The sequence below is a fragment of the Plectropomus leopardus genome, chromosome 21 (genome assembly GCF_026936395.1).
Source record: "Plectropomus leopardus strain MGB_pleo_1.0 chromosome 21, ASM2693639v1, whole genome shotgun sequence".
NCBI classification, from domain to species: Eukaryota; Metazoa; Chordata; class Actinopteri; order Perciformes; family Serranidae; genus Plectropomus; species Plectropomus leopardus.
The window spans coordinates 15269577-15297402 of NC_142196.1; the positions used below are offsets into that span (position 1 = coordinate 15269577).

General features: G+C 40.2%; 2 protein-coding genes across 3 annotated transcripts in view; both read right to left on the reverse strand.

The window, feature by feature from the left end:
• c21h8orf34 (chromosome 21 C8orf34 homolog) overlaps window positions 1-15494 on the reverse strand; it is a 75314-nt gene extending 59820 nt beyond the window's left edge. Inside the window, exon 1 of one of the 2 annotated variants that reach the window (XM_088072195.1) lies at window positions 14982-15494. In XM_088072195.1, coding sequence (XP_087928321.1) covers window positions 14982-15050 — 69 coding nt within the window. In that variant the 5' untranslated portion in view covers window positions 15051-15494. The remainder of the gene's footprint in view (window positions 1-14981) is intronic. The other variant, XM_042510609.2, reaches the window with a different exon arrangement.
• Window positions 15495-16502: 1008 nt separating this feature from the next.
• Window positions 16503-27826, reverse strand: part of prex2 (phosphatidylinositol-3,4,5-trisphosphate-dependent Rac exchange factor 2) — a 127478-nt gene continuing 116154 nt past the window's right edge. The window contains exons 39-41 of the mRNA XM_042510369.2: window positions 23357-23459; window positions 19439-19506; window positions 16503-17417 (exon numbers count right to left, since the gene is read on the reverse strand). Coding sequence (XP_042366303.1) covers window positions 17372-17417; window positions 19439-19506; window positions 23357-23459 — 217 coding nt within the window. The 3' untranslated portion in view covers window positions 16503-17371. The remainder of the gene's footprint in view (window positions 17418-19438; window positions 19507-23356; window positions 23460-27826) is intronic.

Below are 27826 nucleotides of genomic sequence, written 5' to 3' on the forward strand. Positions count from 1 at the left end.
TAAAAAATAGAAAGTCAAGACAAACAAGACAACACTGCGTCCCCGAAGATTGGAGCACTTCCCTTCCGTGTCAATTAGTAACAAGTATGTCAGTAAGCTCCATCAAAATCAGATCAGTCTGTCAAGACACGAGGACAAACAAGTAAACAAACACGACACACAACCTTTGGTCAAGCCATGCATTTGTCACAAGGCAAGAAGACAAAAGAGTCCCTGATGTTTTCAAAAATCCAATGAATAGCATCCGGCTCCCTGAGCCTGATGGAGGAGCAGACAGATGTAGAGACAGACAGATTAGACAGACCGACTGATTCAGTGTTTGGAATAATTACATTTTTTAAATGAGGAAGACGAAACCATTATTTCATTCCCTCTGGGATATAGGTGATAATTACTGGTAAGGGACTGTTCAATATTCATGAGAGGGGAGGGAGTAGTGCAAAACGGGGTAGGCATGTCAAATCATTTTTCAAGCACTGGGGAGGGACTTTTTTTTTAATTTTGGCTAAGGGGAGGGACATACAACGTTAAAAGGTTGCATATTGTATTTATTTTAATACCATCTCAACCCCAATACCCACCAAAATGTTCGAAAGGCATGTTTTCTTTAAAATCATAAAAAGAAAAACACCCAAACACCATTTATCATAAATAAATACTGTTGAAACAGAAATTGATGTCAGATTTTCACATTTCCAAAGGTCCTTGCACACGTCATATGAAGCAAACACTTTCATCACAAAACATCGCCAAATCTAAGTTTAAGATAGTGATTATTCATTAAAATCACTTTATGCTGCATTTCTAATTTAAAATTTCTGCAAAAATAAACAGTGTAGGGAAAAGCCAAGGTTTTCTCAACTAGTAGATTTTGTTTTTCACATATAATTTTAAACTTTTAAACATTAAAGGATAAATATTTAAAACCTACTAACATCTGCTATGCCAAGTTACTGATATTATTCTGGCCGGCCGCTGCTGCCACTCTTGTGTACAGTCTTTTCATAAAAAAGAAGCCACTCCCAGAGGCTCAAGAAAAGAGATTTGTTAAAATAATGTTAAAAACAGCCACCCTCCTTCTCTGATTATTAAGCACAGTCCCTAAATATTAATAACTTGACAATCTGGTCATCACAGGAGAGTGATTAAAGAAGATGTGAAAGGTAAAGTGGTGTGAAAGTTATTTATACGATGAGATGATTCATCAGAGGAGGTAGTGAGATAGGACAGACTCACAAATTGAACTGGTGGGAAAAAAGTTCGACAGAAGGTAGAAAAGAAGGAGAGCACACAGGGAGTCACAGTAACAGGTGCTGAGGGTAGAGCTAATCTGTCAAACGCACGATGGGAATTCAGCATCGAAGGCGCCAATCATGTCATGACTAATCAGTTATATCCTTGCTGCGCGCTTTGCCAACTCAGGCACAAGTTCTGGAAAAATGATCTTAACAACACTCAAGGTAAAAATATAAATGTAATGTGAAGAGCAACTATTGGCAGCAAAGCAAAACTATTATTTTATTGCAGCTGTAGGGAAGAACTGTCTCCATGAAGCTGATTTGAAGTGATGAGCATATGTTTGTGTGTGCTGGCATGATGGAGAATGAACTCTGTTTGACCACTTTAAGCCAGCCAGAGCAGCAGAGGCTGACTCCAGGACGACTACTGCAGAGAGGCAAAGAAAGTCATTAGTGCACTGCAGTGAATTGGCAGTAATGTATGGATGAAATGAGTGTGTGCGTTAGTGCAAGTACTATGTGTTTCTGTGTGACAAGCACGTCACTCCATACATATTTATGTGCAGCTAAGCAGAAGCATGTAGCTCTGTGCTTTGGTTGCTGGTTTGCCCTTGTGGACATGCTCATGTATCTGCATGTGTGTGTTCAAGGGGGCGGGGAGGGCCACAGGGACACAGCCTATGTGTGTATTAAAGCTGGCTAGCCTTGGCTGTGCTGTGTGTGCTCCGAAAGCTAATCAGGTAATTGGTCAGGGGGACATTCCTGTCTCAGTGTCTACAGCAGCTCGGGCAGCAAACAGCATGAGAATGGACAAACAGGGAGAGGGCTGAAATGTTTCTCTGCAGACTCTGAACCCGAGCTGCTCCTCTGCCTGCTAGAGATAAAGATTGAAATAATCTACAAGCTCTTCAGAAAGAACAATGATGTTATTTCAGAGAAAAATGAGAGATTATTGGAGGAGAAAATGGAGCACACCAGGCCACTTTCTGTGGCCTGCGTCAAACAATTATAAACCGCTAACGATGCTAAGATGTAAAAAAGTTGTAATTACTGCTTAGTAGCTCCTGTGGGTAATTTAACTAACCTACCAACAGGAGGTCTATAAAGGAAGGTTGTAATTTGGTAGATTATACAGGAAGCCAAACTAGCAGAACTCTGTTAAGCACCGAAGGCTTTCCAAGTCTTAATAGTTTTTTATGGGGAAGGGGTGAAGGGGAGGATGTGCAGTTCTTTTAATGGATGACTGCAGAGAGGTGATTTTCACTTTTGTGTTTCCCAGTAGAAACCACACACACAGATGTGATGGATGCATGAAGCAAAGTGTGGCAAACACAGATGGACAGTTGCTGCAGATTCTGGGTATTGTTACAGAAATGGCAGCACGTGTTGGTGCATCAGCATTCTGCCCACGTTTGTACTGTAAAACACTTGTGTGCCAACATATATTGATTGCACAGCCTGTGGAGCGTTTTGCATGAGCTGAATGAGTTTGTGCTGAATGAGCTAATGCGCCGGCGTACCTTTTGTGTCCTTCACCATTTCCAATAACATCGTAAAAAGGCAGAGAGACATACTGTATATATGTATAAGTAACATCTCCAACCATGGAGGATATGCGTACATTATATGTCACATATCCAGCAGAACAAGGTAACCGTATCTGACACCTTCACTTTCTATGGAAATAAGGTGCTTTAAATAACATGAGTTCTGTTTGATAAGCCTTTTCCATTTGACTTGTAATCACATTTTCTGTAGTAAGATGTAGACTCAAATTTGGGTCAATATATAAGTAGATTTTTAATGCTATTTGGCTTTAAATAACTTAAGCAAAACAGTTACATATTTGTATGTGAGACAGATAAAGCGAGGCAGAGAGTTTCAGCCACTGCACCAGTAAGCAGGCCAACAGGAGACGTGCAGTTTATATCTGTGCAGATCTGTTGTTGGGGTGAGATATATCTGTGCACCAGGCAGTTTGGTTTGGTGGCGGTAATTGACAAGCTGTCAGCCAGCCAAGAGACATCAGTGTCCTTGGAAGCTCTGAAGGACTCCCTCCGGGGACAATGACAGTCATGATACTCAGTGACGCTCCCCTGCATCCTTGCAATTTAAACAAACTCCCCAAATTGAGAGCTGAAAGGAGTTGAAAAAAGTAAAGTTTGGGAGGTCAAACATTGAAGGACGGTGGGAGAAATCCACAGAGACCGTGCTCAAGTGTCCTTATCAGTATGACAAATCCTCCAGATCTCACAGGGGTCATTCTCTATTCCTAACCCTGGACACTTAGCTTTCAAGCTAAAGAAGACATTTCTCTTGTGGGAATCTAAGGAGGTATGGCAAAAAAATGCATGAGCAGAGTAAAGAAATGGTGGATTGAGAAAAAAAAAATGATATTGACAGAGCTGATACAGCTACATCAGCTCTGTAATGTAAGCGACTTGGCCTTTGCTTTGCTCCTTTCTTTCTTGTCAACCCTCGAGCTGTTGAATTTCCACCTCAGCTGTTGCAGCGTCCTGGTGAGCTGTTTGAGCTATGGATGTCTGGATGTGAGGAGACACTGAGCCACCGGCACACAACACAAGCCGGCTTTCTATGATGTCTGCAGCCCTTGGAGGCAGTGTGCGCATTACAGTCTACTGTGACTTGTGTCAAAGGATTGAAACAAGACTACTGCAGCAATATACTGAGTGCATTTGCAATATACTATGCTCATCATGTTTGCTTGATTAAAAAATCATTTTTGCTTGCAAAATATTCTGCACTAAAATCAATCAACATAGCAACTGTGGCTGTGATCAGCTATAAAACCTGACATCTTTTCTTCAGACTTGTCCTTGTGTAAAAAAAAAAAAAAAAATTGAAATGCAGCAACAGCTCTTCAAAGACTCTCAAGAGGGCTCCCTGTCCCTGCCGCCTGTACCAGAGGCCACAGACTACCATTGATTTACCTGCAGTTTGTCAATGATACGTGGGAATGCAAAGTCATATCAGGGTATCTAAGGTGACATCTGTGTCTGTCCGATGTGCTCCATATAGAGAAAGAGGACAGTATTGGAAGAAGAAAGTGATGCGATGATACAATTTTGGTGAAGATGAGAAGAGAGAGAGAGAAAGAGAGAGATGCCACTGGAAGAGATCCAGACCTTGAATAAGCAGGCAGACAAGAGCAGGAGAGATCATGCGGAAGAGGAGACTGTGGGAGAGGCAATGTCACCTGACCAGGCTGGCACTACCAGATAATACTCATCAGAAGAGATGCTTTTATCTGATGCACACAAGAAATACAAGAAAATGCAGCACTGCCTCAGGTCCATTTTCAGCACTACATCCATGTTTTGCAGCAGTCAAAATACTGTCTTTTTCATTTCTCCAGGGGTACTGTGAGTATGAGTAATGGTGGTTGGCTCACTTTCACCCTTTGTAACCTGGACAAATTGGCTTGATTTCTTTAAATAAACAAAGGAAAAAGGCAATTAGCATTGAAAGAAGAAATTACTCAAAAATAGGCAAAAGAATTGTAAAAAAGTACAAGAAAATTAACAGAAAATTATTTTTTTAAAAAGTAGAAACAACAAACAAAGTGCTTAATAATCATAATTCTGTAACATTTTCATATATGTTAATTGTAATTTTATACAGTATATATAAATTTATATATATATCCCTAGGTTTATTTTTTTTTAAATAATTTTGTAAATCCACTACTTTCTTGCAATATGTGGAACATTTCTTACCAAGTTCCTCATTGCCTTTTTGCCATGTTTTTGAAATAAATCACACCAATTTGTTCGGAGTGCAAAGGTTTAGTTACTTGTGAAAAGAAAGCAGCACAAAAAAGGTGATGTTGCTCCAGGTTTCACAGGGTTATGTCAACTAATCAACTGCCAAAACAATGTATGGATGACAATTTGGTTTTTTAAGCCAAAAAATCTTAATATTCTTATATTATTCTCAAATGTGGGTCATGGGGCAGTTTGTTGTTTTAATCACATACATATTTGAAATAAGCTTTGTCAGTCAGGAAGATCTTTTTTATTACGTTTCTGCTACTTCTTGCTGCTGAAAGGTCCTCTCTCACCTCTGCTTTCCTACATATCTGACCAATGATCTATAGAGCCAAATGTTGCAGTTCTGCCTTCCCCATCACCACCACGACCTTCAGGATGTTCCAGGAGATTCAATCGAGAGTTTCCATCATTTTGTTGCAGGCTGTACTCCACCACCAACAGAGTCTGGGCTGATCCTTTCCTATCATCTATCTTCATATGTGCCTGCGCTTAATGGAGATGCTTCACATCGATGGGCTTCCATCTTCCTAACCTCAATAAATATTGTTACACATTGTCATTTGGTGTTTTCTTACTGAACTATTCTCTTTTATTGTATACACAAAATTATTATTAAAACAAATAACCAAATAATGAATAGAAATGTATAAACTCAATTAAAGCTGAACTGATTTGGTCAATGAATTTCTTCATATTTAATAGATTTTTAATAATAAAGAATAAAACATGCATGCATTACACTATAAAGTGCATTCTTAAAAAAATCAGAGCAAGTCACTATTTTGGCACTGCAGCAAAAATTTATTAATCAAAACTAAGATTTTAAAAGGGCAGTTAACTGCAAAATCAAAAGTACGTATATTTTCCTCTTCTGTAGTGCTATTTATCAAAAAAGATTGTTTTGGTGTGAGTTGGAGGTATCGTACACAAAGATGCTGCCTTCTCTTTAATATAATATAACAAGATGGCACTCTACTTGTGGTGATCAGAGCACCAAAAAATAAATCTAATCAACTCAACAGCTATGTCTCTTTCCAGAAATCATGACCCTGTAACTCAGGATAATCCACATAACTTGTTGCTAGCTGTTTCATGAAGGAACTATTTTCTCTCTAGAAAAAATGGACAAAATCCAAAGTCCTCATTCTGTGTAAAAATGTAAGTAAATAAATATGACACCAAAAAGTCTGTGACTTTGGAAGATAACTACTCGATTTGTCTAATTCAGACTGCCTAGGCCTCATATTGACAAGTTTAAAAAGCCCCTGAAACTGAAGGGACCTCTAGTTGTACGCATGTGCATAGACACACATTTGTCCCACTATGGACACACACACACACATACATTCATTAGTCACCAGCTGAACAAACTAACTGTCAAGGATCTTTGTATCAGATGATCAGCGCTGCCACACCACCAGCATGACTATCAATTACACGCAGCAGTCAGCCTTCAGCGTCCCCAGGCTATAAGTGGACATGATAACTTTATTAGCATGCGTCGCAGCCACCGTACTCTCTCCCTGTTCTCTTTCTGTTTCCCGTACACACTCCCTGCCCCCACCGCACGCTGCACGCTCTAAATCTTCCTCATATTGGGCTTCACTCATCGTCTCACTGCCTGATCTCCCAGATATCCTTTGCCTTCCCTCTTCGCCCCTTCCTGTACTCCCCCGGGACCAACCTGGCCTTAGGCTGCCTGTCTTGTAGTAATTACTCTAACTGTGCCTGAAAGAGAACTGCGTTAACCCATGCACGACCATACGTCTGACATATCGAGTCATCAACCTTGAGAAGACCGACGCAGGCTCTGAACTGAACGAGATATCTGTGAAATGAAGAACCTAAAAACAATGATTTGATGAAGGCTCTGGTTTATTTAGAGATTAACCGAATTGCAAGCTGCTCCTCTGAATTTTGATGGTGTTGATTTTTAGATATGAAAAAGTGAAAAGCTTCATTTCATTTTCCACACGGTGACGAAACAAAGCACCATGGGAAATTTCACATTGTTTTACTCCAAATTGATTGTATTGACTTTTATCATGTGTTCACAGCTTTTTGATTTTTAAAATTAAAATTAGGGTGGTCATGTTATAGATGTAAATATATGCTATGATAACCCGCCAGCCCACAAATGGATGATAAATACATTTTTTTATAAATAAATAAAAGCAAGAGGAGGAATCATATTGTGATCAATTGATTTAGATATGCTGAGTCATGATAAAGGTACAAGGTGATGAACTAGAGGTGAGAATCAACAAAAGTCAGAGACTGTAAGTTTCTGTAAATTCACCACTTTTAAGCAGAAGGTCTCTATTCTCTCCTCGTCTGTGCCGCTGCCTGCACGTCTGCAGCACCTCTGGGTATCAAAGAGTAGCGTAAAAGTCAAGAGCACTCACTCTGTAGCAAAAATCCGGGAACCAAAACTGCTCAACTTAAAGTAGTCTCAGTTGACTAAAGGTCTCAGACTGATGATTTGAATCTGACTTTGGAGGGGCAGCCCTGGGGTATTGTGATAATATAGACTGCAATTTATTACATATTTTCAACTCCAAATTATGTCCTCAAAGAAGAACTTTGTCAGCATTTACCTTATTTAACAAGGTAAAGTTTTATTCCAGCAAAATGAATGAATGGATGTCTAAAAAAGTAGCTAAATTTACTATTCTAGCAGTCTACCACAAGTCTAATTTGTATTTTCAATATAAATTGATTTTTTTCCTCCAAGCCTATGATAAATCTGCCTCTATTACACCACTCAGCTCTCACATGACAAAAACTCACTTTGAATACTGGACTGTTATACAAATGGTCACAATTTCTCTGCAGTAACTGACAACTTTGCAGATATTTTGCTTTAAATAGTAGAGCGAGGTGAAATAATAAACACAGATGAAATAACAAAGTGACCCACAACTGAGATGAGATTTCTCGGCTGATGTGTGGGAGGTATGCCAATGACAAAGTAACCCTGTCGGACACAAATGTTCCCAGGTGTGTTTGTGGATGTAATAAGACCTCAGACTGATTCTTCTTGTTGTATAACTGAACCTTTCTCCTTGTGTGTTGCTGTTAGTACATCTCAAAGGTCAAGAATAACAAATATTTCCTGCTACATGTGACACATTCCTCCTTCCTTCCTTTTTTTCTAGAGCTGTACAGGAATTATAGTGAATGCTGGTCTCATAGAAGCCATATTATCAATCACTATGGCAAATCAAATGATTAAAAAGACACAAAAAACTACATGCAGACATAACATTAATTCACTGAGGGAATAAGACAGAGCATTATGCTTCAGGAGGTGAAAATAGCTAAAAACCAATCACACCAAGTCCAATGAATTACCTCTTAAGGGACTGGATCAATAGGTCAGACTGTGTATGTGTGTGTGTGTTCAAGTCCTGCCTGACTGGCTGACCTCTTTACAGTAATGCAGGACCTGCACTATTGAGACCCCAAGTGCAGCGGATTAGAAACACTACACAGCTGAGCAGGTTAAAGCGGATCTTTCCCATGTGGTTGGGGAGAAATCTATAGGGAGAGGCAAAGTCATTTAACTCTACCAGAAGTAGCCGCACCAACAGTAGGAAAAGAGGGCTTTAAAGATTTCAATTCCTACTCCTGAAGTCAAGGTATTAGCTGAAACTGAGTGTAGATTCATCTAGGGATTGGTGAAAAAAATGATTCTTAGATGCATCACTTTTCTCTTTGAATGATTCTGTCTCAATGCAGAGAAGTCAACAATCGGGGAATTTAAAACCCAATTCCAAAATTATGATCACCTGCACCAGGTTTGTTAGACTGCGCTGTGGGTTCATCAACCAATGGGATGCATAACGAACACAAAATGTGCGTCATTCTGTCGTGCTGGCTGAACCAATTTGATGATGAAACTTAACAGGCATTAATATGTGCATGGCGGTTATGTTCTAAGCTGGGCTGTTTCTCTCATGTCAGTATAGCTGCGACTGGAGCAGCTCCGTGACCCGACGACCAGCTACACGACCATCAGTCCACCATCAGCACCCATTGTACTTGGATTGAAAGCAGAAAATGCTAAGTTAGCCAGTGTTTCCCAAAGAATTGAGTCTATGTGTGGCAGTAGCTGACAACGAGGGGAATTGAGCAAACTTTTTTTTATTGTTTTTTCCTTTTAAATGACTGTGTGTCCCTTTGTATCAGTCTGTATCCCCTTTCTAAATTCACATGTTTTTGCAGGTCCCTGAATGAGCCCTTAAAGATTTTTATTTTCCCTCAGCAGCAGTTTGTGAGTCGGGGGGTGGATAATTGATCTGTTGATCTGTTGATCCACTCAGCGCTGATCACATTAGGTCGATAGAGAAGAGCAGCCTCAGCAGAGGCAAGGTAACCTTTAAAGTCCACTTTCCCTGCACCTGGTGTTCTGAACTCAATAACCAAACGTATATATGTTTCGTTTGCTACTAATAAAGGGTCTGGTTCCAAAAATAAAATCTATTTGTGGCGGTAAATGTTTTGATCGTGGCGAGCCGCAACACATAAATTAAAGTGTGGGAAACCCTGGTTAGCATTTAGATACCTTTGAAGTGTTATACTGGGTGGTCAAGGTTAGGGTAAGGGTAATATTGCGTTCACATGGAATCACATGGTAGAAGGCAAATAGGATATCAACTCAGTGGTGAAGAGCAGGACAGTAAATTAGACAGCAACGGTAACGGTGACGATAGAGCGTACTGCCAATTATAGTTAAATAATTTAACTTTGTTGTACTCTGCAACAAAATTTTCAACAGCATGTTACATAGGTACTTCACACCAGGCAAAAACAATGGCCATCTGAACAATTACTATACAATGCTTACCTAAAATAATAAACAAAATACTTGAAATAAAAAAAAAAATCCATTCTGTGTAAACAATTCATCATCATTATCCTGATATTTTGTCTGTGTGTTTTTCCCATGCTGTGCACAGAGTGTTGTATCTGTGTGCCATCTACCGTCTGCCTGAGTCCGTGTGAATGCAGCATAAGGGTACGTCTCATTACACTTATGCGGAGAATCACGTCTTCATGTATAATGAATAAATTGAAGCGCCACACTGTAGCAGGGTTCAGTTTGTAGAGACGTGTCGTGTGGGCTTCAAACTGAATGTGGCTGCGGCTCTACATGTCTCAGTCGTTGAGTTTTGGTGAGGGTGGCTGAGCGTGAGCAGCTGCAGATGGATACAGTCCAACTGACACCTTCTTAGCTTAGAAGCTTGCATATTGTTTTTAAAACAGCATATTGTATTAATAAAATATCCTGGAAGTAAATTCATCAGTTTATTTTTATTATGGATCAGATGTTCAAATGCATGAGGCTTTAAAAGTAATAAGTAGTCAAATCATCAGAACTTTGATGATCAAAACACATTGGTAATTGTGATAAATTGCATTGTAGCCGTCTGAAATTGTTTGCTGCAGAGCAATTTCCACCCCGAGATTCAACAGCAGTGCTCTTTTTTTTTCCGTTATCAGTTTAAAATCTGTAAATCTCTGCGCAGAGCTAATTGGGATCATTCTTCTGTGTGAGAGGAAATATGAAACTGTCGCCACACAACACTTCTTCGCCACAAAACGAGAGAGAAAAACATATAAACATGAAAAAAAGCATGAAATTATGGTAACTAGATGGATTCTTGATGTTTTACGAGCATGCTTCCAGTCTCCATGTAATAAATCGGATCACGTTTATCACTTATCTCAGTACTTCATTAATATCATCAAGTTATCATAACAGCCCCTGAGCTGAGACCAATACTCGCTTAATGATAGATATTATCAGCCCTGAATTCAAGCTACTGAAGTCACTAAAGGAGAGAGTCAGACTCCACCGTGAACAATGACACCAATTCTTCCACGGAGCACTGTGATTATTCAACATTTGACTGATACAGCAGTTACAGTTCAATGCGGTGACATTTTTTGGTCTAGGCTACACTTACATGATCCATCAGTTCCCTGCTTCAACAGAACAATTATATCGGCTCAGATATGATTGGCAGAGCACAGCAGGGAGGTACATAAGAGCTGTTTTTACCCTGTCGTCTGTTAGAGACAAAGACTGCTCTGTTTGTACCTGCAGGTCCTGTTACATGCATGACTTTAAATGTCAGGAGACTGCAGACAGATCCTACAGATCTTCTCTGATAAAAACAGACTATTATGGATTCTATAGATTGTCTTATACAATTGAAGTGACCCTGTTACTATGAAAAATGCCAGGTGTCTCCTCATGTTTATCATACAGGGCGTAACAAATGTGGCCTTGCTTACATGCCTATACTGACAACACTTCTTCATGCAACACAAAAATCCCGAATGTCCCTCTGCTCTGCAACTGTTAAGTGATTGAAAAAGAGTAGGTGTTTGGGCAAGTGGCTGACAATAATCTGAAGTGAAATTACTTCAATTATTATGAAAGGCTGCTTCACTTTTTTGGAGAATTTTCCGTCGATGTTGACTCAGCTTGCTATCTCTGCAAAGCAACTATTTCATTAGCGAGGGGGGAAAAAAAATCAATTTGATGGCAAATCATAAGCTGTGTCTCATCAGAGTGAGTAAATGAACCCCCACTCGCTGCTACAGACTGTTTAATGCTGCAGCTGTGTGCTGGGTGTGAGGAAGAAGCAATGAGGCTGATGACTGTTTGGGAGAAATGGAGAGGAGGGGGAGTTTGGGGCAAAGACATCGATTACATCAAGGTGGTGTTTACACAACAGGAAGTAAGGAGACCCAGGGTACAGATCAGAGTGCTCAGGGAAGAACACTATAAAGGGACAGTTCACCCCAAAAACAAATATACATATTTTTCTTCTTACCTGTAGTGTTATTTATTAGTCTAGATCGTTTTGTTGTGAGTTGCAGAGTGTTTAAGATATCAGCTATAGAGATGTTTGCCTTCTCTCCAATATAATAGAACTAGATGGCACCCAGCATGTGTTGCTCAATCCACCAAAAAATACATTTAAAAAACTAAACAGCAATAACGCTTTTCAGAAATCATGACCAGGTTTCGCAAGATAATCCACAGACCTTGCTGTGAGCAGTTTCATGGAGGAAGTGTGCATCTACTCATGGACGAGAGGTTGTGCTCATGACAGCGCGAGATCTAAATATGAATGGAGCCCTTATTAGCCGAGCTTCGATGTTCAGTGGTGCTAGGTGAGTTAGCAGTAAATGTTCTCCTTCTGTGTGGTGATATGATTTAGAGAGGTCTGCCTTTTCTCTGTCACTCGGCTTGTGGTGCTCAAAGAGCTAAAAAAATGTATTTGAAAAACTCTTTCCAGAAATCATGACCCGGTTACTCAGTATAATCCACAGACCTTGTGAGCAGTTTCATGTAGGAACTATTTTCTTCCAACAGACCTACACCCACCTCATCACTGCACAGAAGGAAGCGTGCATCTACTGCTAGCTCCCCGAGCATCACTGAGCTAGTTAACGTTACAGCCCAGCCAAGAAGGACGGCCTCTTGTCCATGAGTAGATGGACTGTGCATTGATGGGCGCTCAACAAGGTCTCTCAGTTATATGGGGTAACTGGGTCATTATTTGCAGAACATAACATTGCTGTTGACTTTTTCAATTTAATTTTTTTTTGGCACTTTGAGCACTACAAGGCGAGTACCATCTAGTTCCTTTGTGCTGGGAAGAAAGCAGACATCTCTACAGCTAATATCTACACATCTCTGCAACTCAAACCAAAACAACTGACACTGATAAATAGCATAACAGGTAAGAGGAAAAATATGTATTTTTGATTTTGGGTGAACTGTCCCTAAAAAATTACATGACATATGTTTGCACTTACTGTACTGTATATACTAGTGTTTCTAAAGGCTCCTCAACAAATAAAATGGAGTTCTTGTACCGAAAAAGAGGCTTTTAAATGAATAATACTGAGACGGACTTAGGTTTTTCTGCTCAAAAACAAAAAACAGATCAGTGGGAGACAATCTATTCATTATTTCTGTAGCTATTATACTTACTGTGGACACTCTTAGTGCAATGTTACCGTGAAACATGCACTCTAATTGCCATTATTCTTTGAAGTTTTGACTCAGTTTCAGCCCAAAATCAAATATTTAGACTGGCATATTGTTACACTGCATTTTGTACTGCAATAACATTGTAAAGACTTAAAAAAAATCTTATTTCTACATCTTGCTCTTGCATTCAGGAGTTGTTTTCTGTCATTTTTAACTGATATATTTTCCTTATACTGTTGCACTCATGATTGAATGGCAATCAATCTTTCCACAAGCTCCTTTTTAGTTAACGCAGTGTAGCAGAACAGCTGTATTATTACTCCTGCTGCGCCAGTTCTCTACATCTGATCAAAAAGATAATTACAAAGAGAGTTCTTGCCTCTCTTCCTGGATTCTTCTCATGAAACAAAAAAACAATTTCTTCACAACTGAATGCACATGAATGAGTTTTTCTTTGGGAAAACAATGAAATGGTCAAGGCTTTTGAAGCGCAACGCCAAGGTAGCAGCTACATTATTTTCTCATGAGGAGAGTGGCAGACCCTGGAGAGTTTTTTTTTTTTTTTTTTACTATATTTGCCTCTTACTACACCTCTTTTCACTCCCTTTCAAAAACTGTCAGTTTCACCTGAAAATCTACACTGCACAATGCAGCCTCACAATACACCACTGAAAGACAACTCAGCAATTATCCATGCCCTTGTTGGGCTGAGTAAAATCTGCCTGGTATCTTAAGGACGTGAGGATGTAGCACAGAGGTGTTTAACCTTTAAGTTTGCTTTAACCATCTTCTTTGTCACACAAAGGAGACAATATTTAATTGTCCAAAGAGCCAAAAATAAAGAGAAAACACAAACAGAGGGGGAGACAGGTGGAAGAGGAAGATGGAGGAAGGAAAAACAAGCAGTGAGAGCACACAAAGGACTATCATTGAGCCTCACTGACTGCTGTGTCCTCACAATAAGATTAGCTGTCTTCATCGCCGGTTAAATGCATGTTCGGTATGAGTCTCTGTCCACGGTGCTGAAACAAGACTCACTACTGCTCTTACATCTGTTTAACATGCAGCCCCTGTTTGTGTGCTACTACATATCCAGCCAGAGCACAGAAGTGAAACGTCAGCACTTTGCAGAACAAATCATATGAATATTTCTTTGCTATAAATACATCCAACTGTACCCCCAGTTTGCATTAAATAGTGATCCAGTTGTTTTTTCCCACTTGTCAATCTTGATAAAGCAAAATTCACAGATGTGCTGCATCTCAGGCAAAAGCAACTGGATGTTTTTTTCTGTGTTTCCATCTCTGATTATGCCTCACACCTGTGCGGTCCTGCTTTCAGCAAGAAATCCAATAGCAAACAAAGATGAAGTCATGCTCTCCCCTGGGTTGCTTAGGTGCCACACTGAGACAACCCGGGGATAAAAACACTCAGATCCCCTGACTGACAAACAGACAGAGGCAGGTAGTTAGTTTGGCTGTGTCCTCTGTAGCAGAACGCTCAGTAAATCCTGCTGTGCAATATGAATTGGCTTTTCTGAGTGGCCCTAACTTCAACTAACTGTAACAACGTCGAGACAGGCAGTAGCAGGGTAAAGCTCTTGAAATGCAAATCAAAGGCTGAGCATGGAAATGAGAGGGCAAACACAGCAGCTGATATTCCTTCATGTGTTTCTGTACTACAGTGTCTCATAAACGGAGCGCAGTGGGACATTTCAGGGAGTAGTCAGACACCAAAGTGCATAAAATAAATGATGACATTCTTTAACATCTACAGTACCAGTTACTCCGGTGTGACAGCTCACATTGCAGATGTGCGCTCATCATTTCGCACAACTATACAGACAAGCAGATTAATGCAGTCTGGTGCAAAGCAATGCTCCTTTAAAATAGCAGCCAACTACTTCAGAGTTGTTGGTTGAATTCGTGCACTCACCTCAAACAAGGGTCCGATTTTATTCTTCTCCAGATACGACTGAATTCTTGACTGTTGTGGAGACGCCATGAAGAAACTGTTGTGCCTCGCAGGAGCTTTATCAGCAGGATGAAATCATGAGGTGAGCCGGTGTCAGTCCGTCGTCCTTCACAGAGGCGTCTCGGCGACTAAAAATGTGCAAAAAAAAAAAAAAAAATGTCACCAAGTGGCGCCGCAGTGGATGCACGTGCAAGTTCAGACGGTTCGCGTCAAGTGCGGAGCAGGCGGCTCTGAGCCCGGCTCATTGTGGAGACTCAGCCCGGGACCGTCCACAGTTTGTCGCCTCACTGACTCTCTGGCGGCAGCTTCCCGGAAGAAGCCAATGGCACGGCAGCTCTGTGACAGAGACTACAAATCTTCCGCTCACTGGCTGCCAGCTCTGTTAACGGTGCCACCGCCACTCCCATTTATCCGCCGGGCTCAGCCAAGCCCTCTGTGTTCACCGGAGTGTGGCTGCTCATCCATGACCTGAACACTAACACACTGCGCAACATCACGTGCACGTGCGCTGACAGCTATTGACGCAAGTGCAGATAATTCTAATAATTACCGAAAGAGGAGTTAAAAGCGCAACAAGTCTTTTTTTTTAATGCAATTATAATTAATTGATTAATTAAACAATGTAGCAGTAAATATGTTACTTAAAAGATAAAAAATAAACAGAGAACAAAAGTTAGTTGCAGGGGCGGAGCTAGGCTCTCATCAAGACATGGGGTGGAGCTTTTTCGAGGGGGCCCTCTGAAGTTGTCCTATTAACTCTTTAAAACCTGGATGGACACCAGGGGCACGTTCAATCTCAAAATCTTTGCACCTTTTTGTCTTGTTTCCAGATTGAACTTGTTTCCTCAAAGCAGTCTGCAACAGGTTCTTGTATGTAAATAAATGTCTGGCATGTTTTGTTTACATTTCACACTTTGATAATGTAAACATATATGTCTCATGCCAAAATAGCCCTTTGAACCGAACTGAAATAAGCAGGATCGTATTAAAAGTCAACGCAGCCAAAATCTCAGCTATCTAACCCTTTGAAACTGAGTAAATGAGTCTGTCTTTCAAAAACATGCAGGAAAAAGGCAGTGACCAACTTGACAAGAAATGTCCTACAAATTGTGAGAAATTGACAAGGTGTTGATCTGAAATTGGCGAGAGAATTATTAGAAAATTAAAAAAACTAGGAAAAAATGTCCAGAAAATGATTATTTTAACTAAAATTATATATATATATATATATATATATATATATATATATATATATATATATATATATATATATATATGTAAGTAGCAGAGGACTTTAATATGAAAAGACATTTGCACCTTAAATTCATACATTTAAGACACCAATTGACACCTAAAAATTCAACAGAACACAGGATATTAAGTGTTGGATGCTCAAAATTTTCTGGCAAAGAACACCCAACACCCAAAAACCAAACATTTCCAATGAGATGAAACAGACATACAGTACACAGGAAACATCACTGGAGCTTATAGATGCAGTTTATTACCATTGTGTGTTTGCATAGTATTGAGCTAGACATCCACCTACAATGATACATTCAGTAATAAGTAACAGAGAGACACTTTAATCCTGAGTACTGTCGATATAAAATAACAGAATATATCTCATAGCTCTACTTCAAAAAAACCTATTATATGTTAATACTGATAAACCATTGAAAATCTTCATGTGCATGCATGTAACAGTCGTAGAAATCCAAACACAATGGAAGCTCTTTTAGCACATTCACACTACATATGTATATTTACAAGTGAATAAACCTGTTGAGGAACGTTACAAAACACACAGTCATGTAATTATCCATTACTGAAACAATCAATAAAGCATAGAGGCTGGAACTGAAGGGAAGCAGACAAATTATTGGCTAATCTGAACACATTGCAAAGCCAAATATCTATTATATCAATATTATCTTGCTTATTTCATATGCAAATTAAACTAATAAGATGAAATGCAAATGTCCCCCGTGAAAACAAACATCATTTTCAGCCCATAATATGCCGACAGTAAACTGATGGGATTTGTTCTATTTCGTTGGGCTAATTTAACTGAATTCTCAGCTATAAATCTTTTGTTTTCTCACTGAGTCATTGTCTTGTTTGATGCATTACATGGGAAAAAAATCAAAATATGTATAAAGTACAACAATGAAATATATAATGTATTAAAAATACTATTTACGTTTTTAAAAATTCTATTTACATGGTAGGCAGCTACCCTGGACATATAAAAATGGACCCAATGACTGTCTTTTTTTAGGGTGATCCTTCATGGGTGGAGAAGGACGCAAAGCTTCTCAAGACTTCAGCATGTTCTTCGACACAATGCATTATGGGTCGCCATCAGGGGGTGGAGGCTGGCACAGCTTGTACAACCTGATCAGAGAAACATGCACGCAAAATGGCATTTAATTACCTTCTATTTCATAGTGCATTAACACAAAGCAATGATCTGGAGGGAAATGTCACTTCCCACAGCAACAGGTCTTTTGTTTGGCGCAAAGGAAGTGTAACCAGAAATATAAGCTACAGAAAACTGTCAGCCGTGGAGAAATAATTATGCTTAGCAGCACACATCCAGCTCTGCACTACAAAGTCAAACAACATTAACTATGTTCAAACAGTGAGAAAGGACTTCAGAGTTTAGCTGCTACCGTCACAAGTGTTGTTGGTTTTAAAGCTTTAAAAAATACAACTTCTTAAACGTACAGAAGCCATATGCTCTGTGTTTTAAATGCCACATGAATAATTCATAAGTTAGTTGTTTGCATTTGTGAGAGAATATGAAACTCTGCATAACGGCATCCCTCTTTTTTCCACTATTACCATTATAAAGTCTATAAACAAATCCTGCCAACGCACCCACAGTCAAGAATTATATGGCCTGTTCTGCCGCCTTAATGAACACAAATATAACTCTAACAGCACATTTATTGTGCATTAACCATAACTGATCAGTGTTTTTCTAATCTCAGTGCGATTTTCAGCACAATCAGCCGTGTTTCTTGCATCCTAATAAAGCACTGCTGTGTTCTGTAGTTTAAATGATGATATAATGATTGCACCACTCATATCTTTTAGTCTTGATGAGAAATGGCTGCAGGCTGAACTCACTAAAATGTTTCTGTCCTTTTCATCTACACATCAGTGAACAAGCAGCCAAAGTCTCACAAAGCACACTTCCATATTCTGCAGTAGTCACTCACACTGCAACAATTATGACATGAACCTACTGAGAGTGCAGCAATTTTGCTCTGCAACCACAATGTCTCAACACTAATCATCCCGCTACTTAATTGTGTTTGTCAATTTCACTAAAAGGTTCAAAAGGGCTGCCTGTCACACAAAAGCCTATATGTCACAGCCAAATGGCAGAGGCAGTCCTTGTCCTCATCTTGGGGCTACTGAGTGCAGGAAGCTCCCTTCTAATGGAACCATTTGGCCCCAGTCCTGCACAGAAAGCACATACACACACCTACAGCGCTGCACAGATACATGCACCTCTGAAAAGCTGAATTTCACAAGCAACATAGACATTATAAAAGCAGGTTTTCAAACCATTATAGTTCAGTTTGGGGGGAAAATCTTAACATAATTGCTGACTATTTGCAAAAGTATACCACAAGTTTTTAGACCTTCCAGGGAACACTTTTATTTATTTATCATTTCTTCTTTTTTTGGTTTACGCTATCCCCACATGGTAGAGTAATTACGAATAGAGGCAGTTTCTAAAAGTCCTTGATGTTACTTTCAAGTAAACTCCAACATCAAGACACACAATTAAAGAAAATAACATTGTTCTATTCGTCTTTCCTACTGCTTTTTTCCTGTCCTTTCTAACTTCAGTCTCTTGACCTCTACTAAAAATTAGCCATGTCCATCACAGAGCCAGCCCCGTCCCCAACTATCTAAAGTCTGCATGTTTTGATTGCATGCAGGTAAACAGTGGAGAGCAAAAGAGGTGCAACGCACTGACTGAAATGCAATCTTGGGACCCAATGGCTTTTGTCTGACTAAGATTTAGCTTTTTTTTTCAGCATTATTTATTTATTTCCATTCATATGCAGATATTTGTTCATAGAGCATCACCTCCTGGTTTAACACTACACCACAGCACAGTGAAATAAACTCCACACCACATAAAACAAGTTATTTAGGGTTATGTTAATGTTTTTTCTCTGTACCCATCATGATACAGCTAATCAACTCTCTGTCTGCTAGTTGATTTCAATGCACAGGTGAAATTAATGGAAATAAATGGCTGCTTGGACGATGAGAAATCCTTCAAAAAAAAACATTCTTTAAAAAAGGAGCTATAACATGCAGAGCTTGTTGAGATCATTTAATTCCTGATGTTGATGTTGCCCTGCGTAAACAGGATGTGGCTGCAGTTTTACCTTGGGACTGATGACGGCGTGCGATCCCTCACCCCCAGATTCTTGGCAGAATTCTGAACTCTCGCACCCTGAAAGACAAACAGGCAGCGATAGTTCATGACATCATGGATCAGGTTGAAATGCAACAGTCATAAACAAGAGCTAAGAAAAACACCATAGGGAGAAGACACACACACAAGCACATGTGTTTAAAAGATCCACTGGGACCACAGATGAGCTGCGACTGGATACATTTAGGGGGAATTTAATGACTTGAGTTCAGAGCCATGAATGATTGAAAGTCACCTGAGAGAGAAAAGGAATCGGTTTTAGTCTAAACAGCCCCTACATTCATTGGGGGCTGTAAATGAGACGTCACAAGATGCATGCTGAGATTCTAAAACTTAAAGTACAGCAGCTGTGTGCTGTCTGTCTTTAGTATCGGTCCTTCTTTTAACTGTGTAAGCAAAAGACCACATGCACAAGAGTCTTTGTAAGGAAATAAAAGCAAGTAGTAAGGGATTTGGAAGATGAATGGTTCCTGTATGTGAGTGTGTGTGTGACTGAGTTTGATTATACTCAGTCAGGAGTATGTCCGCTCTTCGCTAATGTTCCTGTAGTCTGCTGGCTGTGCGCAGAGTTGGCAGATACACAAATGTTGAGGGGCAGGAAGCAAGTCAGACTCTCAATTTAGAGACACCTGCACTCATAAATACACCCTCTCTCCCTCTGTGACGCACGCACCAAAGCAAAAATACACAATCGAATCATTATCCGGGGAGGTCATCAGCGTCTTCTCTTTGAGCAGAGCGGCAGCAACCGGCCAAAAGTGCATTAGCTGACCTCTCAGTTACAACTCTGCCATTTTCCATCTGACCGTCCGCCCCGAGTTACGTCCAGATAACGGGATAGCATCAGCAATTATTCAATGCCTATCACAGCCATCCATTCTGATGCCTCCGGACAGAGATGCCCCCCAGTGTCCCCAAAGGACATGACACCCAGAATAGATGAGATGAGACAAAAAGTCAAAACAAAACTAAGCGAGTGAAACTTGATTTACATACTGAAGATCTCAGAAACAAAAAATAAGAGCAAATCAAGGGGAATGTCAGAAATAAAGTCAGATTCTGATTTTCAATTTGTCTTTGGCGTGGCTCACAAGTAACAAGAACAAGAGCAAGCTATGCTAGCGGCTCCATGAGGCTGCACCATGGAGAGAACACGGCGTTGGAGGTGAAGCCTAAATTTGTTCAGTGACACATGAAGCCAAAAAAACTTGATTTTTCAAAGGATTTTCTGCATCCATGGGACTGTAAAGGAAGAACACAAGCAAATGTCTCATAGCAAAACAAATAGTTTAATAAGCAAATGAGGAAACACCTTGGAAAATCATTTTTGTAAGATGCTATGTGCTTTGGAGGTTTGCTGTTTTTGCTGCAAACTATATTGAGAGAGTTAATGAAATTTTCCACTCATCCATACACCTACACATACACTCATACATGCATGCAAACATTTATCATATATCATACTGTTTTTTAATCTATTTTATGAATTATGTTTGCTATGTATGTTGATAATCATGTTAAATGTCCAGCTCAAGAAAATCACACGAGGGACCAGTAGGCTGTAATTCCACTGTTTGGCCACTATGTCAAATTGGCTTCAAAGACTGGCACTGTTTCTGGGGGCTCAGACTACACTTAGTTCAAAGTGTTGTGTTTAGGCTAAATGCTAGCCTCTCTATTGCAAAATGCATGTAATTACAGTGCAAACATACTGATGACTAGCAGGTGTTGCATTCACTATTTTCATTTAGCATATGAGATCTGCAAATTAGTTCGTTATTACATGCATCTTGTAGGGGACATGAATGTTTGTCACAAATTTCATAGCAAAAAAAAAAAAAAAAAAATCACCTCATGGTGGTGCTGATGCCAGAAAAATCAGATAAGCAGCAAAGACTTCAGGATTAAGCCCCTGGGAGGCATTACTCCTGTTCAAAATTTCTTGGCAATACATTCAATATTAGAGCCTTGAGTCAATATTAGATCCTTGCTGCTAGCTTGGATACAAACACAGTATAGAGAAAAAGATATATTGGACAAATATGGTATTATTTGTCCTAGAAGCAGCAAAGCGCAATAATGTGCCAGTGTTTACATACAGAGCCCTTCTCTGCTAGTTTATAATGAACACTAAGTCACCCACACATTGAAAATGCTGCATGTATTTTGCATAACTGTTTTCATTTTTCATTTTCATCTCATCACTTAATAACAAGCAGATTTTTTTTAAAGATGATGTCTCTGCACCTAAAACTGAAACTTTATATTCTGCCAAGGCTTTAATGGTTGAAACATCAATGAGAAAGTGAAATAAATATTTCCAATGAGACATTTTTGAATTCAGATTATTTCACTTTATCAGCCGTACGTAGTTTTCTCTGAATTTGCAAGTTGAAATACATTTCATACATTAATAAAAACAGTTCTATGTTACTCTTTTCAAATGCTGAAAAAGGAAAAATAACTTCCAAAAGGGTGATAGCGTGAGTTACCTTGATCGATTAGTTTATATATTTATATATATTCTGCCTACACAGACCAAATATTGGAAATTGCTGTGCAGAAATTCACAAATCAGATTGTTTTAGACCCATTTTGCCCAAATCACTCATGCATTCTCATTTTGAATGATGCCGTCCGGGCTTGATGGATGGGACCTGCTGGGGCTGGATGCTGTGTGGATAACCTTTACATCAGCAAGTATGACTATTCAGCGAGGAAGAAGAAGCGTCATCCAAAACCCTGTGTGATATTCATATTCGTCAGCTGATGTCTGACAGCAGATACAGAGCAGACTCATCTAGACTGAACTGCTCTGTTCTGCGGTGTTTCAATCAATGAGGATGCAAGAAAAGAGAAAATGTCTCATGACGGTCACAGAAAAATGACACAATCTGCTCTGCCAGGAAGCCATGAGCAAATTTACATACCTGCACCTTTTATTATTCCATTACAAATATCTCAAACCACACCCTCCTCAAGACAGATTTTTTTCCCAGCCACATACAGTAGTGCTCAAGGTCACACAATGCACAGAGTTGCATCCTCCTGGCTGCCAGCCCAGTTCTCTGAGTGCAGAAATTAAATGCCTGTCCTCCCGCAGGATCTCAGCCTCTCGACGAACTTCTCCTCTCACTGCAAACAGCCACATAACCACCACTCACAGAACTTCTAATGACTGTCTGAGATATGGGCCAAGATCCGGTCATGGCTGGAGCCTTTTGTCGAGGCGGGTGCGTACGCCCTGAGAAAGTAATAGGAATTCTTTCCCTTGACCCCAAATCAACACACGGACAAACAAACAACCTCCAGACTCTCGACCAATCTGTTCACTTTCTCATTACTCTTTTTTTCTTTTTACCACCTCATTTGGTCAAATCATATTCTGGTTGCAGTGAATGCATTTCTGATAAGATTGAAATCGTATAGGGGTGATACAGGGGGAAAAAGCAAAATAAATGATGATACAGACAGAAGCAGAGCTAATGATTTCTGCTTGTGGACAGCAGCGAACACATCTTTTACTGCCCAAAAACATATCCTTGGCTGCCTTTAAAAATTGAATTCCTACTGAAGTAATAGTGTCTGAAGGAAATCAAACAAAGACCAAAGAAGCTAAAACAGCTTAAATGCTCCTCTTTACTGTCCGCACCATTAAATCTATTGCTCACACTGTTTCGGCAGCCTTGTTTGACTCAATGAAGAAAACAGTTTATCTAACGATTCTGAATGCAGAGATTGAAACACAAATTTACTCAGAGTGAGAAAATGTCACTGCAGGGACTGTGGCAGCAAAGAGCTGTAGCAGTGATGACATGAGGCTGAGCTAAAATGTAGAGAGGTGTGTGTGTTTGTGTGTTAAACATACCTGTTTCCTCATGACATCAGTGGCCTGCATGATGCAGCGAGGGGGCAAGCCGTGGTTTCGGGCAAGCAGGATGGCCTGCTCCAGCGTCACACTCAGGGTGCAGCTGTTCAAAGAAGGAAAACGCTAGGTCAAGGTCAAGGTCAAATGTTTGCTTTCTGACTCATTCTAAGAAAATGGATGATGCTGAATAATCATATTTTCACTTTGCCAGAGAGCATCGGCTATTGATCTTTCTATTTCACGCATGGTGTACTATCAAAGCATACACTGTATTTGTCACACAGACTGTATACAAAGATGGAAAACATGACAGCTCCCAAAAAGGGAAGCCAAAACATCTCAGTTGACCCCTGATGGCTGTCTGCAGTATAGATCACAAACTCCGCCCCCACTGTGTTGGTAAAATCAAAGGCTTTGTTTATACAGCAGATCAGATTTGTTTCCTAAATGAGATCTTGAAGACAGACTGTCCACACTGTTATTTGCCAGTGATGAGATTGGATTTGTGTGTCTAGACATCACCAAACTATCTGTATAGGTTGCCGTGGTAACAACAAATGTCATACTATATATGACATATGTCATACGCATGTAGCAAAGCTGGTAATGTGGCGTTCCAACATGGACACATGAGAAATGGACGTCCATCAATTTGACTTCCATGAAATCGCACTGTTAAGTTGCGGCTATTTATTGCAATTTATTTTGGCATCTGTCTACAGACTCCATGTTGTCCTCATAGATTTATAATCATAACTAGATACTGGATGCTAAGATGGCGCCTATTCATTACAATGGAGTTGCGTGCCTGGTGCATACGGCAAACACGTTTAACACTTCCGGGTTTACGTCACATGCACATCAGTGTTTCTCCTGCTCAACCTGCCCGTAAATTCAAGCTCGGCTCATAGACTCTACATTGTGTTGCCGTCACAGATTTTTTTAATGGCTTTTTCTTAACTTGAGGTTTTATAAATATAAAACCACCATGGATTAAAAAGTCAGAATAGAAAGAGCCATAATTGACATTGTTTGCAATGTTTCAGCAGTTTTACAGACATCTCTGTTACAAAGGTGGTCTGTGGGTGAATTTGGTGAAATTTTTCCACTGTGATACCGCGCATCACCACATGGGGCGTGGTTGTCCTCCATAGTGCTCTGCTCGTAAAGTATGGATTCTGCTCAGCACCTCCATCACTCTGGATTTGACGGCACGGTTGTGTTTGGCACGTAAAGACACTCTGAAATCAGATTTGAGCAGCTAGAGTGTATGAGATGCATCTGTAGAAATCCGATTAGAATCACATTGCAAACCACCTTGAAATTTGGTTTTGATACGATTTGCAAAAGTGGCATTTCATGGCGTTTCTTGCTGTCCATTCTTTCTAAAATCAATCTGAATACAGTCTGGATAAAAAAAAGGATTTGGGCTGAGTGCCTGAACAGACCAAAGTACATGTCAAATATTTTTTTCCCAAAGAGGGTTTCTGTCATTTGAGGTAGTTCTTATCACACTAATGTATGTCTCTTTTGTTGTAAAAGTCTTTGATTTGACACAACACAATCATCTATAGTGATAATAAACACTGTCTTAACATGCTGTTATGGCAGTGAAAGTAGTCCTTGCACCAGATGGAGACTGAAGCAAACATCAACAGAAAACAAAAGCATGCCAAATTCAAACTCTGGGCTTCATCCAGATATGATGGGTCTTTGGCAGAATTCTGTACGATTATATCAAATCTCCCCACACACATTTTGCTCCCCTTGACACCTTGTCATTGCCTTCACATTCCTCCCGCATCACCTTTGCTCATATCCTCGCTAATGAATCATTTCACTTGCCACTGAGATGTCACTCACAGCGAGCAAACACACGGCATCAGGAGACTACCAAAGCTCCTGATCTTTGCTTTAGACTGAATAGAAAGAAAGGATAAAACCTCGTGCTGGACTTTCAGCACTTTGAGGAGACTTCCTCCTTGTTGCAGCTGAGAGAAACAGGTCCAAGGACAAGTCAGCGTGACTCCTGTGGCAGAGGCAATGTGCTCACACCGCCATACGGGTGTGATGTGCGTAAAATGAGTGTTGACGTGAGTCTGTGATTTATTAGTTACAGCAAACTTAGATGCAATGTGTCTCTTTCTCTCTCTAAACTTCTCACATAAACACACACACACACGCGCGCGCGCGCGCACACACACACACACACACACACACACACACACACACACACACACACACACAGAGGCAGATGGCAGCATGTGGATGAATCCTAAGAGAGCCTGTGACAAGTATCAAGGCTGCTGGTGACCTTTCTATGATAACAAGCTGTACTAGTATATCGATCCAGAGCCTTTTCACTGCAAATTGAACTGTCCAAAGTTTCAACACTGCCAGGCTCAGTTACAAAGAGTAACACTGCCATGGGGCTGTGAAGAAATATGAGCTGTTTGTTTAGTATCTCCATCTCTCTGGTACAGTTTTCATACCAACTGAGAAAAAAACTTGAATAAAAAAAGAGCAGATGTGCGATGAGGAACTTAGCGCTGCCAGAAGCCAAACTTTGAGGCAATCAGATCAAGATTTAAAAGCCCCCCAAGGTCCAGTTGCATAACATTATGACGGCATAACATGATGTGATAAAAGTAATGAACTCAACAATCATCTGCAGTATGTGCCAAAAGATATCCTGGTGGAGAATTGCAAAAGAATGTCCTCTCGCAGGCCACCCCAGAATATTTTAAGCACCTAATTTGAGCTTCCCACACCAATAAAGGAAGAGAGAAAAAATTCACCCACAGAGGATCTTTAAATATCTCTTCAGCTGGAGCAGGATGAAGGAACTGCACAAAATCTGTGTGTGTGTGTGTGTGTGTGTGTGTGTGAGGCTGTGCGGTTTCCCTTTTCATTAGGGCTGGTGAGATAGTATGAGGTGATTTATACCCATCTGTTTTATGTTGTTCCAGCCCATATCCCATTTACACTCTGTGCTCCATCCAGAGCTAAGTCCATTCTGATAAATGAGATGAAACAAGAGAGCGACAAACACAAAGAAAGAGAAAGAATGACAGAGAGGATGCCTGAAGACGAAGAATAAGCAGAGAAGAAGCGTAGGCTTATATCGGAGAAATAACTACTCTGTGAAATTCAACTATAATGAATAAAAAGCAAATTGGAATGTGGAATAGGCTTTGTGCTTGTGATACTTTCTCCCTCCTCTGATATCCTTTTTGTTCTGCTGTCAGACAGTGAACTCTCCTCTTGCCTCTCTTAACAGTGTTTGTGTGAGGTGATGGACCAAAAAAAAAAAAAAATCTGAAGAAGAAAAGGAGCGCTGCATATTGCAAAATGCTGATGCCCCCAAAAATATCACGCTTTCACTGTTATTAAAACTCATCCATCAAGTCAACTAATCCAATCAATAGTGCCTGAGAAGGCTGCCACACTGATAATGCAATTTCCACATTACTAATCTACTGGCTTGGTTTCGCAGCTTTTTCAATTATACCAGATTTAGTTTCACCATTTATACAAGTAATAAATTTGGAATATTTTAATGTTTGAGAAAGCAGTGAAATTGGTTCATTCGGGTATAATCTGTATTCTGTCAATAGTAGAGGCGTTACACATAAAAATCTTGACGGCAAAAGTTTATGACATTGATTTTGCGAATACTTGCTTTCAAGCAGAGCCTCGCTAACTTGCTCTCCTGTGAATCCAATACACCCATCAGTCTGCAGCTTTGGAAGGTAAAACAGTGTTTAAGGAGAAAGCCAGTTCACAAATAATCCTAAATATGGCAAGCCCTGTCACCTGCTGTGTCACGCTACACTTACCCTGCCTGTCTGGCTGAGTTGTGACCAGTGTGTGTGATTGCAAAGACACACACACACGTATACGCACACAGGCTGCAGGTTAATAAAGTAGCAGCAGTCATTGCACGGACAGGAACTTTCTATTAGAGCTCAGGCAACCAGGCGGCTCCATCCACGGCACTTTATCAAACCATCAGTCACATCTAGCGAATGCATGAACGTGTGTGAGCATGTGACTGAGACGCAGAGATATGGAAACTGTCACGGGGGAAAGAAAGAGGGTATCAGAAAGATGGGTGGGCACGCTGAGGGAAGGAGCAGAGTGAGAGGTGAGAGATGAAAGCTAGGAATCAGTGGTGACAAACGATCAGGATGTTTCTGCCCTCATGCATTGATGAATGGTGCCCTCAGCTGCAGGTGAAGAAGGCTGCCATATATAGAATTCAATGCAAATGGAGGTAATTGACCTGTCTCCTCCTTATGTAAAGTGCTATACCTACTTGAATGCTCCTTATCTGGCCTAAGAAACAATGGGCCCTATTAACTAGAATATGCAGCTGGTAATTAATGCAGAGAAACGGGTATTAATAGAAAATCCCCATGGTGTGGAGTGCAGGCAGGGTTCTCATGAAATTGAGAGGTAGACAGAGGA